At 42.9% G+C, this 15,680-nt stretch overlaps 1 protein-coding gene across 1 annotated transcript; it reads left to right on the forward strand.

Moving 5' to 3' along the window:
* The first annotated feature begins 394 nt into the window (after nt 1-394).
* LOC133754802 (pyruvate dehydrogenase (acetyl-transferring) kinase isozyme 1, mitochondrial-like) lies at nt 395-2,572 on the forward strand. The gene is made up of 2 exons (XM_062185196.1): nt 395-596; nt 1,151-2,572. The coding sequence occupies exons 1-2, from the start codon at nt 395-397 to the stop codon at nt 2,257-2,259; spliced, it is 1,311 nt and encodes a 436-aa protein (XP_062041180.1). The 3' UTR covers nt 2,260-2,572.
* Nucleotides 2,573-15,680: the final 13,108 nt, after the last annotated feature.

Consider the following 15,680-nt stretch of genomic DNA (forward strand, 5'->3'; position numbering starts at 1 on the left):
AAAGGGGGAAAGAAGTGGGAAAAGCACAAGTGGAGAAGGAGGAGGGGGAAATCCTCAAAATGCACTTGAAACACTATGCAGTGACGGGGAAAAACACGCTTTTTTTTTTTTTTTTCTTTTTTTTTTATTTTTGACAGGCAGAGTGGACAGCGAGAGAGAGACAGAGAGAAAGGTCTTCCTTTTTGCCGTTGGTTCACCCTCCAATGGCCAGAAAAACAGGCTTTTAAGAATAAACTCTCGGCGGGGGGCCGGCCTCCGGCGAGGGGGGCGGCGGCCGCGGCGGTGACAGCCGCTCCCGGCCCCCGCGGCCCGCCACGTCCCTCACGTACCGCCCGGCTGAGGCGCCGAGCGGCGACCTGGCGCCGGGGCTCCGGCTCCTCCAGCGGGGCTCGGCATGAGGCTGGCGCGGCTGCTGCGCGGAGCCGCCGCGGCCGGCTCGGGCCCGGGGCTGCGCGCCGCCGGCCCCCGCGACCGCCGCAGCCTCGCCTCGGACTCCGGCTCCGGCCCGGCGTCGGAGAGCGGCGTTCCGGGCCAGGTGGACTTCTACGCGCGCTTCTCGCCGTCCCCGCTCTCCATGAAGCAGTTCCTGGACTTCGGTGAGAGCGGCGCGGGCCTCAGGCCTTTGTGCGCGGCCCGGGCTGGGGGCTGGGGTCGCCGTCGCCCCCGGAGCGCCCTCTCGTCCCTAACGTCTCCCCGCTCGGCGCCTTGGGTGCTTCCTTCCTCCCTCGCGGGGGCCGCTCTCACGGCCCGGGTGAATGGGGCGTGGGGCTTTTCACTCCGTGCTGGAAAACAAACCCGCCGGGTCGCGGGCGGAATGCCGCCCCGCCTGCCGGCGCACGTGTGCTGCGCGCCCGGGGCCGGCTCCCTTCGGAGCTGCTCAGGTGAGAGCCGCGGCGTAGACGCCTCCGGGAATCGCCTTCGGATTCCGCCGAGAAACGCGCCGCTTGCCCATGATGATTGCACAGGACTTGGCAAGGGAAAGCAAGTTAGAGCCGGCCCCGTGTTTTCTTGGAATGTTTTCCTGGCCGGTGGGTAACGGGTGCTGCCACCGACCAGGGTTTCCTCCGCCGCAGACGGGTCTTGAGCGCGTGTAAATTACATCGGTGCCAGGTGCAGTGGAGTTGGCCGCGTGCACGCTGGTTTTCTCGAGGATCGGTGAATGCTTGCGAAAAGACCTCGTTTATGTTTCTGCGGCAGGAGCTGCCTGTTAGATTGGCAAATATAATGAAAGAAATAAGTCTCTTTCCAGATAATCTTCTCAGGACGCCATCTGTTCAGTTGGTGCAAAGCTGGTGCATCCAGAGCCTTCAGGAGCTTCTTGATTTTAAGGACAAAAGCGCTGAAGATGCAAAAGCTGTTTATGACTTTACAGATACTGTGATCCGGATCAGGAACCGCCACAATGATGTCATTCCCACAATGGCTCAGGGAGTGATTGAATACAAGGAGAGCTTCGGGGTGGATCCTGTCACCAGCCAGAATGTTCAGTACTTCTTGGATCCATTCTACATGAGTCGCATTTCAATTAGAATGTTGCTCAATCAGCACTCCTTATTGTTTGGTAGGAAAGGAAGCCCATCTCATCGAAAACACATTGGAAGCATAAATCCAAACTGCAATGTAGTTGAAGTTATTAAAGATGGCTATGAAAATGCTAGGCGTCTGTGTGATTTGTATTATATTAACTCTCCTGAACTAGAACTTGAAGAATTAAATGCAAAATCACCAGGACAGCCAATACAAGTGGTTTATGTACCGTCCCATCTCTATCACATGGTGTTTGAACTTTTCAAGAATGCAATGAGAGCAACCATGGAACACCATGCCGATAAAGGTGTTTACCCCCCCATTCAAGTTCATGTCACACTGGGTAATGAGGATTTGACTGTGAAGATGAGTGACCGAGGAGGTGGCGTTCCTTTGAGGAAAATTGACAGACTCTTCAACTACATGTATTCAACTGCACCCCGACCTCGTGTAGAGACTTCACGCGCAGTGCCCCTGGCTGGTTTTGGTTATGGATTGCCCATATCCCGTCTTTATGCCCAGTACTTCCAGGGGGACCTAAAGCTGTATTCCTTGGAGGGTTATGGGACAGATGCCGTGATCTACATTAAGGCTCTGTCCACAGAATCCATAGAAAGATTGCCTGTGTATAACAAGGCTGCCTGGAAGCATTACAACACCAACCACGAAGCCGACGACTGGTGTGTCCCCAGCCGAGAGCCAAAGGACATGACAACATTCCGCAGTGCCTAGATGCGCTGGGGACAAACTGGCTTTTGTGTTAAATTTGGAAGGGATGGCATTCAGAACTACATTATACCAAATACTTCACATGTAAAAAAAAAAAAAAAGAATAAACTCTCACTCTTAAAAAGAGTTCCAGAGGATCATCAATATTTTACAGTTTTACCAAATCTGAATTGTATTTTAATATTCCTGTCATACAAGATGAGATCCGTAATAAAATGGCAAATTAATTTCAATTCCTCAATCAATTTTTAAGGAATGAAATTCAGCCACAGTATTTCTACCATTACCATTTACCCAGGAACGACTAATGTGGCCTTGGCCTTCAAAGAGAGTGAGAATAAAAATGGTCCAAGAAAATGGATGAGATTTCTGGACTCAAAGATAAGTAATGGATTTTATATTTCCAAAGAGTTCATTTCTCGGCTGTGCAAAAATGCATTTAAGTTCATTTATGACTACTTAAAATCATATCCTATCCTATGTCATGTTACTACCCATATTTAAGGTATGGAGTATCTAAAAATAATACATTCCACTGATGTGATCTGTCTTTTCTGGGTGTCAGCAGAGTGTCTTCAAATTCTGGTTAAATTTCTTTGATTCAGCCACTTCTCCTTAAAGTACCTGAGTGAATATTTATTATAAATGATAATCATAGAATCATAGATAGTGTCAGGCACTCATTTAGGCTAATGACTAGTTCACTTAATTCTCTCTCAAAAAATATGTACTAATTTTCATTGTATTTGAAAGGTAGATTGACAGAGAAAGAGAAGGACAGAGAGAGGGAGAGAGAGGGAGAGAGATCCACCTACCATAAGGTGATTCACTCCCAAAATGTCAGCCACAGGCAGGGTTGGGCCAGGCTGAAACCAGGACTCCATCCAGGTCTCCCAAGTGGGTGGCAGGACCCCAAGTACTTGGGCCATCACCTGCTGCCTCCCAGGGTAAACATTAGTAGGAAGCTGGACTCAGGAGCAAGGGAGCTGAAACTCAAACCGTGCACTCTGATATGGAATGTAAGCCTTGCAAGGGGTGTTTTAATTGCTGCACCAAACAATATCTCCTCATCCTCATTTAATTGTCAAATCACCCTCTGAGGTGGAATACCACTATTATCCCTATTTTACAGCTTAAGAAACCGGGGCAAGTGAGAATAAAGGACAGGTTGTGAACATCTCATAGCATATTAAAGTGGAGCTAGGAAATGAGTCCCTGTGAGGGTAGGGGCTGGCACAGAGGTAAAGCTGCTGCTGGTGATCCCCATATCCCATATCAGAATGCTGGTTGGAGTCCTGGCCGCCTCACTTCTGATCCAGTTTCTCCTAATGCATCCTGGAAGGCAGCAGGTGATGATTTGGTGACACTGCCAGCAACTGAAGAGGCAGATGGGGTTCAGGGTTCCCGACTACCCCATTCCTGGCTATTGTGGGCCTTTGGGGAGTGAAGCAGCAGATGGAAGATATCTCTCTGTCTCTGTCTTTCTGCCTTTCAAGTAGATGAAAATAAATAATGAAAAATTTTAAAACATTTGTGGACGACTTAAGTTTATAAAAATCAGTTTAGGTACCACATGAAAGCACAGGTGTTTGCGGTAAATTACAAAGAATTAACATGGCTTATCCTAGGCTGGGGTTATTATTACCTCCACCTGACTAGGTTTTCATTAGATCTATCAGAAAAACATGAATGGATGCTAATCTTTATCCAGGGTGATTCTCTTGTCCTCTCTCCTGGTGCTGATGGCTTCTCTTCTGCTTCTCATTCATGTCACCCTAGTTTGCACAACTTTTTCGTAACTAATGTTTCAATTGCAGAATTTTGACTCTTTTCTGCTTTTGCACAAAATGCAGTCTTTAAAAGGGAATGTTTTGTTGCCTTAACTCTAAAACTTCTGTGTGGATTTTTAGTGCTCTAGCTACTTTGTAAACTGTTCTTGAGAAGTCTTGAATGTGTAACACCCGCTGAGAATTTGTGACTATCCAGTGCTTATGGGTCTCCATGGCTTTAGTTTCACCCAGCTTAAGGGCTGTCCATAAGCTCTAATGACTCACCTGCAAATTTTATTGAAGTGTAGATTCTGACTTATTCCCTCTGGGATCTGAGATTCTATATTTTTAACAAATTCCCAGGGACACATGACAACACTCTGAATAGCAATGACCTAAATGATTGTCATTTCTTCCTGACCCATCTCTTGTGTTCCAGTATCAAAGCTCCAGTGTCCTCTTTTCATTTCCTGTCCCAGCAGCAATGCCCCAATTTTAACATTTTCACAAGCAACCAATGTTGTCTTTTGCATTTTGTTTTGTTTCTCCCGGTTTCTATGGTCACCAACATGTGTGTTTCTATGTTCCCCTAAGGCCCAGATAATCTAGAAAAATGTTTCAAGGTAGTAAATCCAGGGCAAGTGAAAGAGCGAGAGAAAAACACCAGCCATTATCCCTAGAAGGATTTATCCCTAAATAGGCTGTGAAGTTGTCCTCTCCTCAGCTCCTATTTACTTTCTCAAGCAGCTGTAGTAGAACTCAGAGGAAATGGAAAATAGATGAAGGAGGGCTTTGCCCAAGAGAGCTTTCATCAGTAAAGTACTTAGTAATTACTGGACCTGACAAATTCCTACTCCTTGTTTTAGCCCAGTTTTAATAAAAGAAAGATTCAACAAAGGTTTATATTACCTGGCATTGCCTTTAATTTCATCAGGCTCCAATATGAAGACTTGCAACATTTATACAAAAACTGCTTTTTCTCCTGAAGTTCATTTGTGAGGGGAGCTGCGGGGGTTTTAATCATCTTTTCTCCAATCTTTCATTTCTAACACAGTGTGATTGATTAACGGCTCTGCCAAGTCTCTCACACCCCAATCTCCATGAAAAAGGCAAATCCCTATGAGGTTAGTCCCAGGTAGTCAGTGATAGAGAAAACATCCTTTAATTAAAAATAAAAATGCCTCTTCTGGATGTGAGGGTGATCTGGCTGTGACATCTCTCACCCCGTTGATCGCCAGGGTTGATTCGTTGGATCTGGATGGCTAGGCGGGTGTCCCCTTCCTCCCTCACCGCTCCATGTGCCTCCCTCCCAAAGCTGCACGCTCAGTTGAAGAAAAATGCCACTTCCAATACTCTGGCTATAAAGTGCTTTCATTTCATATTCACAGTAAGCCACCTTCAAAGGTAAAGTCCTCTGACTTGTTAGACCAGGCTATATTTCACCCAGGCTGGGGATGGCAGGCACACCCTTGGCATTTCAGAAGTCCTGTTGAGATCTGGAGTAATGAGTTGCTGTTCATGTTTGAGAGCTCAAAGCCCTTGGAACAACCTTGTCAGTACTAAGCAGATGCAAGAGTTCAGATCTCAATAGCTGGGCTACCATGTGTCAAGGAGCACTTAGGAAGACCTTGAAAATGTTTTATGCTTCCAAGAGAACTCTAAGCATTGATGCTATTTATAAAGTTCATTTCCAATGACTCACTAAATGCCCGTAGGCAGCTAGCTTACCAGTTTTTTTGTGATTTGAGAAGAATCTAAGAGCTCAGCCTCATTTATGGATAAGCTGTTATAAAACATATATTGCAGAAGGATGAGTCAGTAACAGAAGTGCATTTGGAATGTGGCTTCCATGATATATGTGAAATAAAAGTATTCAAAAGTACTGCCTTCCTCAATGCTTGCAAGCACTAGAATGGTAGCCAAAGCCTCACTCAGATCTCTTCAAAGTATTGCATTCAGAACATCACACACCAAGGAAAGAAATGATTCTACAAAATGTTCAGCTCTGACCAGGCAAAATATAAATCTTCCTGTTTCTGAGGCATGAGAACAGGTGTCTGAGTGAAATACCAAAGAATGAGGTAGGCAAGCAGACACAGAATCTTCTAGAAGACCCGTGACAGTGAGGGAAGCAGGAGCACGGGATGGTAGTCAACTGGGGAAATTTTAGAACCGAGCTGCAAGAGTGGTAAGAGAGGAGTGGCAAGGAGTTGCTTACATGGAACCAACAATTTTCCTTCAACACTCTTTGGAGAAGACCAAGAAACTCACGGGTTAGTACTTTACATACTTACTTGGCCAATACCTCTGTCAACTTATGAGGGACCTGAATGGCCTTGGGTTTCACCTTTTTGGGGACAGAAATCTGTTCCAAAAATATCAATAAGAGAAGTCTTGCCAGTTTATTTGTCATTTTTGGGGGGTAGCATTTTAGCCTGATTATGTATGCATACAAACTGCCCCCAAATAGTTTCTGGGGTGTCTTGCATGAGTTACAAAAGCACATCCATTTGTTCTTCCACTTTGGCAGCCACTGGAATGTCAGCAACACTGTGTGATGATGTGTGATGATGATGACGTTCATTTGTTCTTCCACTTTGGCAACCACTGGAAGGTCTGCAACACTGACACTGCTGTGGTGGTTTCCATGAGAAAACCACCTTCTCTCTTGCTGGGTCTCTCGGGAAACCCAGAATGTCTGACAGGGCCGTCCTGGAGGCCATTACTCTCCCTTGAGCCATTTTTCCATGTGGAAATCTAGAGATGCTCCCTCTCCACTGACACACACAGAAAGCACGGGATTGCACTGAGGAGTTGAACACTCTTCCCACCTTCATCTCTCCAGCCGTGAGTGCAGGTAATTGAATCAGAATCATCTCAGAGCACAAAAGCATTCGTGAAATGCTTCTACGTAATTCAGCCTTGAGATTAATAAAGTAGATTGGAGGTCCTTTCTCAGAGTTTATATTTTGATATTTTCCATTTGCCAGAGTAGAAACTCAAAGAAAGACCCCTATTTCAAGTAGCTCACCCTTTAAAAAGAATGTGAAAAGACTGACAGTTGTGGAGCTGAGTACAGTAAGGCTTGGCAGGGCAACATGTATGACCAGACAGAGGGGCATAGAGACTTTTCTAAAACCCTTTTTCTTTTCTTTTCTTTTCTTATATAACACATAGAAAATTTTCTTAAAGAATGTGACTTTCTAAGTGTTCCTTGAAGTGAAAGTATTGTCCATTCTTATATTTAAATTTATTGTGAAACACACCTCAGTTAGAAACGTGCCAGGGGATTCCAATACAATCCCATCAAGGTGGCATGTACCAATGCCATCTCACTAGTCCAAGTGATCAATTTCAGTTCACAATTGATCACACTGATAGCTCTAAGAGTCAAAGGGATCACACAAACAAGACTAGTGTCTGCTAATACTAACTGATAGAATCAAAAAGGCAGAGAACGATCCAACATGGGAAGTGGGAGACACAGCAGACTCATAGAATGGCAGATGCCCTAAATAGCACTCTGGCCTCAGAATCAGCCCTTAAGGCCTTCGGATCTGGCTGAAGAGCCCATGAGAGTATTTTAGGCATGGAAAGCCAAGACACTCTGGGAAAAAAAAGAAGACCTAAATGAAAATCTCTGTGAGTGAAATCCCAGTGGAAAGAACAGGGCCATCAAAGAAGGAGGTACCTTTCTCTGAAGGGAGGAGAGAACTTCCACTTTGACTATGACCCTGTCGGAATAAGATCGAAGTCGGCGAACCCTAAAGGCTTCCATAGCCTTGGCAATTCATGACTAGAGTCTAGGGAGATTTTCTAACTAGATCATGTATCTTATTAAGAATGCTGTAGGCCAAAGGCAAATGAGTCAAATGAGAGAATCCTTATCAGAATCTATTTTTTAAGAACAGATGCCAAGCAAGTTTTATAATCTCTCTGAATTTACCTTTCTAAAGTCATTCTCCCAAATGACTCCCCAACTTTCTAGTCACCACAAGCTATTGTCATACTTCAACTATATTCTTTCTATATTGGTTTATACCACATTCTGTGCCTAGAACCCCTTCCAATGCAGCTCTTGACAAAGGACTCTGATGAAAGGTCTTTGGAGTGTACCCACCCCCCCCATATATATATATATATATATATATATATATATATATTCCCTGAATGTTTTCCTATGTCCAAATTTCCTCTCTCTCCCCAAATTCCTTCCTGACTTTTGAAGCCTTTCCTTAAGGCCTGCCTTAACTGGTATCTCTAGCTCTTTTAGGAGTCACACCAAATTGAACTCCTACCCTGCCACCTGGTACTCACGAAATGACAGACATTCAGACTCGCTCCTTCCATGTCCTCCATGTGTGACTGCATCTGGTGACAGCTGAAACCAATAAAGCCTGTGCAGACTCATTCTGGAAGGAAGAGTGGATTGTCCTTGGGAGGATGGATGTGACTTCACTCTGTTCACTGCTCTCCACCCACCTGCCTGGAGGGGTGTTTCTTCCCAGGGTACCAAAAACCCAACTGGTTTCCACAATAAGTTATCTTCTGGAGGCCACCTGGTCTGAGCTATGCAAAGACTGCCCTCTCTGCCAACAGCCAAGCTAAGGAGCAACCCAGGACTGATCTTACAAGCCCAACCTCACCCCAACACCTGAACCCTGTCTCTAGCCATATTGTCCTGAAGGTGCACTTGCTGCTTTCCTGGGTCATTTTAATATTACTTTTATTATTATTTGACAGAAATACATATAATTTTGAGGTGACCGCTAGGATAATTCCTGGTGCAAAATTTCACTGCATGCCTCTGATCTCAAAGTTTCTGCCCTGGTAGAGGTTGTGGGAGCTTCAGTTCAAGTTCCCAAAGAGAAATCATTTTCAGTCTGGATGTGTGTGTTTCTTAAGGAAGCACAGGATCAAATTCATTGCATGTACCCCTACTCCCCCCTCCCAAAAAAAAAAAAACACCTCTGCTTGTGAATTCTCACAAGTGCACTTGAAGAATTAAGAGTCCCAGCAGGTTCATTGAAGGTATGAGTGTCTCAGGAGAGTCTGTATAATGTGATTCACCTTATCTGACTCTTTCCCATTGAATTAATGGAGGATTTAATTTAGCTTTTGAACACATAATTGAAATGTCCTTATGCATAGATTGTTCCAATAAAAACAAAATCGTTGCTACATCACTCAAGTCTAAAATTGACAAATCTAAAACCTTTCTAGGGATGCTCTGCACATTTCATAGGGACAAAGCAGACCAGAGGAGTACTTCTATATATTTTTCATAGCATGGAAGTATAAGTTTTTGTACAGGCATTTTATAAGTACTGTATTCTTCACAGATATGCAAATGTAGGCTCAATGATAAGGGATTAATTATCCTGTTATACTCCTGTTATATATTTATTTTTCTAAATTCATAATTTTCTTTATTTTTCTATTATAAACTGTCTTCAAGTCATTACAGTCTTGAAATACCAGAATCTGAGAACTGATGTTAAGTGTCCTGGGTTTTCAGGATTTGTTTTCAGTGTGGAAGGACAGAAGGTGTCTGAGATGAAACTGTCAAATCCAGATTTGATTATTAACAACCTGCCACTGACCCAATGCATGACCCGGGCCCATTACTTACCCTCTTGATGCCGTGTTCCTTCATCTGGAAAATGAAGCTACCATAATAAGGGCTCCCTGCCTCACAGGGCTGCAAGGAAGACTCATGACTGATTCATTTCTCACACTGAAATCTAGAATTGTACAGCACAGTCATAAAGTATAAGTAATTTAGACACAGATGTTTTCGGATTCTTAAGTTAATGAGCTAAAGTATTACTTAGCTTTCAAATGCAAAGGCAGACATATTTCAAAACTTGAGTATTATTAAGCCTTAAACTGGAAAGAAGGTACTCGTGAAGCAAATGTTGGGTAGGGTTTCTCAGGAGTCTTGACCTCACTTCTATTGCCATCTCATCACACACTCCTCGCATGAGCTCGGGAAAGATATTAACTCTGTCAATTTTTCATTTTCCCCATCTTCAAAATGATGAGTTGGATTCACTGCAGCTGAGTTCCCTGCCAGGCCAGAAGGTCAAGGATTTCTACAATGGGGAAAGGTCTATTCCTGTCCTCCTTAAACATCAATAGAAATTACTTCATTTTAACTTATAGTTCACTTTTTGGTGATCAGGTATCTAATGATAGGCCCAAATAAGTTCTATATTCACCAAATTGCAAGGGACCCTTTTTTGAAAGGAAATAGTTAACTTGTTTTTATCATTGTAAAATATGATCCAAAATAAAGTTACATGGACATGTTATCTTCCTTCTTTTGTGAGAGCAATTTAGTATAATTTCCTCCATAGCTTTATGAGGATACAAATCAAATGATATATTCTGTTGTGTATTATTTTAATAAAAATGGGATATATCATGTATACCTATTATGAAATTATTTTTCAGAAATCCTTCCTAGCCAGCAAGTATAGATCCAGTGTGTTCTGTTTTTATTAACTATATCATTTTCCACCATGAGTCTAGATCACAATATGGGCTTTCTTTTGATATACATATCTACTTTATATATTTTTTGATTAATATATATTTAATCTAATATATATTTAATCTAATTACATATATTTGATTAATATATGTATTTAATCTATGCATGGGAGACTGGGAGGAATCACCTGGCTCCTGGCTTCAGATTGGCCCAGCTCTGGGTTTTATGTCCATTTGGGGAGTGAACCAGCATATGGAAGACCTCCCACTCTGTCTCTTTCTCTCTCTGTCTGTAATTCTACCTCTCAAATAAATGTCTTTAAGAGAGTAACTCTAGGGTCCTCTTTGAGTCTAAACAGCACACCTACACTCAGTGACACAGGTACGATAGAGCACATAACTCCATTTGTCTGAATTCTCTGAGATCAAAAATCTATGTGGAAAGAATAAATCAAAATTACAAAATAAGAAAAAAGTATTTTGCAGCACAAAAATCATCTTACTACCCATACAAGTACAAGATTCAGAACAAATTCAGAATCCCATTCTTGGAATATATGGTCATCTGGGTAGGGTAAAACTTGCCACAGTTTTGAACATTTTCTGTGGTTGCAGCACCATCTTAATGCTTGACTCACTTAGTCCTCAAACAATCATGTCTTATGGATACTGTCATATCTCCATATATCAGATGGGGACCAAGAGACAGAGACAGGTTAAGCAGACTTAGAGGTAGAGCCTGGTGTCTCCAGGGTCTGTAGTTGTAACTACTAAGTCTTCTAGTGCCTTATAAAAGAACACTTTCTATAGGACAGATGAAGAAACTGTCATGATTTTTCCTGTGTTGTTGGAGATGGCGTCTTCATTTCATGGAGGTCATGGCCCAGACCTGCAGCTACCCTACAGGCTTTTTTTACTGCTTAGCTTCCAGTTCAGGCATGTTGCCTAGCTGATAACAGAGGCCATGAACCGTTGCAGTGTTTTGGGATCTCATTGCTGTTCTTGCTAGGTCCTTCTTGCTAGGTCCTTCTTGCCAGCCCATGTGTCAGTTACCCCATAAAGAATTTCCTTTTCCCACCCTCTGTTCACATGCGCTTCCACCTTCCAGGCTTTCTGAGGTCAGTTAGTCTACCACGTCTGAGGTAGGTGTTCAATAAATATTTGAAGAGGACCAATGGAGGCATTCCCGAAGCTTAATCAAGCCAGAGGCATTTTCAATATTGATGGGGTTCCTGGCAGCACTTCTAACCTCACCCAGTATCCCTGGTGGTTGGAGGCAGAATGTGGTCAATTGCCTCCAGGCTTTCATTGCTCCTCCCAAGGCGCCCTCTGGGAGAACTGGAATACTGAGAAACCTCAATCATAAGGATTTTACTGGCTCAAAAAAGCTCAGCCAAGGGAAATGGGGCTCATCTACAAGGGCCATTAAACTAAATGTCTCTTTGTTGTACCTTGTAAGTCCTTCCCAAGGCTGAAGGTGAAAGTAAGGTCATTGTAACTCCCAGAAGCTGCTACTATTCACACAATATATTCAGTTAGAAACAGGTTTTATTATTAAAATCTCATGCTATCAAGATATAACGAAAATCTAAATTATCCATGGGGTTAGAGAAAAGGAAAATAGAGTCAGACAGAATCTCAAGGCACAGTCCTAACACTAATCTCAGTGGACTTTAGCTTCTGATTCTCCTGCTTACAAACATTGAGTGAATGAGTGAACAAAAGAACCAACATCTCAACCAAGGAAGAAACCAGTGACTAAAAGAACCAAGATCTCCTAAGCCAATCAAAGGTAAAAGGTTGGCATAGGCTGCCCCATAGGTACGTATGCACAATGGACAACCATGTAGATCATTTTCCCCTGCTACATGGGCAGTGTCTGAAGTCAGTGGGAGCAAGCCATCTGGTGAGCTGCCTGGCCTGGCCAGGAGTCAGCAGACCCCAGCAAACTGAGCTCCATGGAGCCAAAGGGTATTCACCGTATCATGCCCAAGATCCGGAGAGCCTTATGAAGCGGACTGTCAGAACCAAAGAGGCTGGTGGTAGGTTCTGGGAATCGGGAGAACCGAGGTGAGGACTCAAGAGATCAGAGGGCCCCAGAGAAGTGGACGGGCAGGAAGGAAGCTGTGTCAGCACTGAGAGACACACGTGTTTCGCATGCTTGGGCTTTTTTTAAAAAAATAGATAATACAGGTACCAGGAACAAATCTGAAAAGGTTCCAAAGAGTACAGAGTGGTAATTTCGTTATTCTGGTCCCCCAGTTCTCTAATTCCCCTCCCTTGAATTTTTTCTGTATCTTTCCACAAGTAGCCCATACATATGTGAGCATGTGTGATTCTATGTTCTTTACATCATGAATTATGTTATGGGATGCATGTCAGCCTGTACCTTTCTTTTGCACTTAACAGTACACCTTAGAAACAGTTCCAGGGCAAAATGTATAGAGTTGGTTCATCTTCTCGATGGATTACAATATTTCATTGTGCTGTTGTGCTATTATTTATTTAACTCACTTTTTAAAATGTGTCCAAACTATAATAGATATTATGGCGATGACAGTAAAAAGGTGTGTCTGCACCTATGCATAAAATTGACTCTGCTAGATTTTTGTGTTTGTATACTTTAAACTGGGAGGGATACTTCGAAGAGATAATACAAGTTAATACTCCAAACTGTAAGTATGCCTGGTTCCTCAGAAACTTAGCCACAAAATTTATTATCAAGCTTTTTGAACTTGCCAAGCTGATGATTAAGAAAAGTAATATACCATTTTATTTTTAACATGCATTTTTTCTTTTAATGAAAGCTAAAAACTGAGATAATAATTGATTAACATTGATTAGGATTTTTTGCATCATGTATATAACAATGGGCCATTTCACAAAGGGGAAATGTTCTGGAAACCAACACATCCAGATTTGGAGTCTGAGGTACTGTCCCATTGATGAAGCACTCATTGTCTACAGACCTATTTGCTCCACACAACAAGCAGAATTTTGTTCTCTCATAATGGTACTTTTTAATCTGAAAAAAAAACCTGAATTATGTTTAAAGCTACATGCCTGATAAGGGGAAGAAAGCTAGGATTCAAGTCGAAGTCAACTGGACTCTGTATCTTGTACTTTTCTTGAGTCTTGTCTTTAGTAACTGTTCACTTGGAATGAAAAGACCAGGAGATATGAGATCAAAAAACCTGGTTAGGCCTAGATCTCAATGTAGTCAAAAGGGTCCTTCTAAGACAAAGAAAGAGGCAGGCTAGTCAGAGAAGGGATGTGATGACAGAGGTTGGGATGACGCCATTGCTGGACAGGGCCATGGGTAGAACTCAGGCGGCATCTACAAGCTGGAGAAGGCAAGGAATGGATTGTTCTCTAGAGCCTCCAGAAGGGACGCCACCTGCCAACACCTTGACACTAACCCAGAAGGCTCATTTCTTCCTGGCTTTCAGACCTTAAGATAACTATGGGGTTTCAAGTCAAGATGTTTGTGGCAATTTGTAAGTTCAGCAATAAGAAAATAAGTAGATAATAAGTAGATCAAGTAGATAAGTAGAAAATAAGTAGATCAAGTGGATAAAATAAGTGTATTATATCTAATATGCTGTTTTCACTTTTTGATATTAAAAGTTAAGGGACATCACATGTAAACAAAGCATAGGGACAAATGGATTTTACTTTACATTCTTTATTTTTGAACTTTTGTAGAAAATATCGAAGGATAGGTAATTCACAGAATCAGTGGTAAGGCCTAAGAATCCAGTCTGGGTTATAGATGATGAGCAGAACCAAGGGAAACTAGACCCTCAGGGAGAACACAGCTAAGGCCAGGCCCTAAGGAGGCTGGAGTCTAATCAGTGCCCACTGGGGCAGGCATTTGGTGCAGTAGTTAAGATGCTGCTTGGGAAACCCACATCCTCTATGAGAGCACTTGGACTTGAGTCCAGACTTTGCTCCTGATCCCAGCTTTTTGCTAATACACACCCTGGAAGGCAGCAGACAATGGTTCAGATGCTCTGGTGCCTGCCACCTATGTGGAAGACCTGCAATGAGCTCCTGGATCCCAGCTTTGACATGGCCTGCCCATCTGTTGTGGACATTTAAGGAGTGAATGGAAAATCTTTCTGTTAATCTCCACCTCAGTATCTATGCCATTTGAATAGATAAAAATTGTTACAGGGGCTATTGTTGTAACAGCAGGTTAGGCAGGTTAAGCCATTGCTTCTGATGCTGGCTTCTCATATGGGCACTGGTTTGTGTCCTGGCAGCTCCACTTCTAATCCAATTCCATGCTAATGTGCCTGAGAAGGCAGTGGAGGATGGTCCCAGTACTTGGGCTCCTGCGACCCACATGGAAGACTTGGATGGAGTTCCAGCCTAGCCTGGCCCAGGCCCAGCCAAATGTGACCATATAGGGAGTGAACCAGAAGATGAAAGTTCTCGCTCTCTCTCTCTCTCTCTCTCTCTCTCTGTAACTCTGCCTCTCAAGTAAATAAGAAACCATGAAAATTGTTATGAAAATAAAGATGTTCTCATCACTTGCCTCTTGCTATATCACTGTGGTGTGAGTGATTTAATAACTGTCATTCAAGTTTTTAATCCTCCTTTAGAGCTAGGTGCTCAGTGGAAGCATCACATGAGCTAAGTCAAAGTTTTATACCTACCATTAGGTCTTAGGGTAGAGGAAAAGGCAGCATTTGTTCCTATAAGTTTCTCTTTAAATCTTTAAGATATACAGGGTTCTACTTCCCACTGACATGGCATGGGATTCCCCATAAAAAAAAACAGAGTATTCAGATGTTGCTAGGAAAGAAAGTGACAAATGTCTACCATGTGGTATTAGTCAAGAAATTTTAATGTGAAGACCCATTTGTCTATAGCTACCAAAAATATAGCCACGTGACTGAAATGTTTTTAAATGAAATTTAAATACCTATTGTCTCCCAACTCTGTTCCATAGAACACCAAATCCCCTCTTCCCTCCTCCTCTTTCTCTTCATTTTCTCCTGTATTTCTTTGCAAAAATTTGATTTTAGCTTCCTAGGAGTTTATGAGATACTCTGTACATGTCAGTTGAAATTGTGACAGATTCCTCTTTGGCTTCAGAGAGGGGGAATATGTGAAGACTCCAGTGTGAGCTGAGCACCGGACATCTGGCCGTGT

The sequence above is a fragment of the Lepus europaeus genome, unplaced genomic scaffold, assembly GCF_033115175.1.
Source record: "Lepus europaeus isolate LE1 unplaced genomic scaffold, mLepTim1.pri SCAFFOLD_29, whole genome shotgun sequence".
In the NCBI taxonomy this organism is placed as follows: Eukaryota; Metazoa; Chordata; class Mammalia; order Lagomorpha; family Leporidae; genus Lepus; species Lepus europaeus.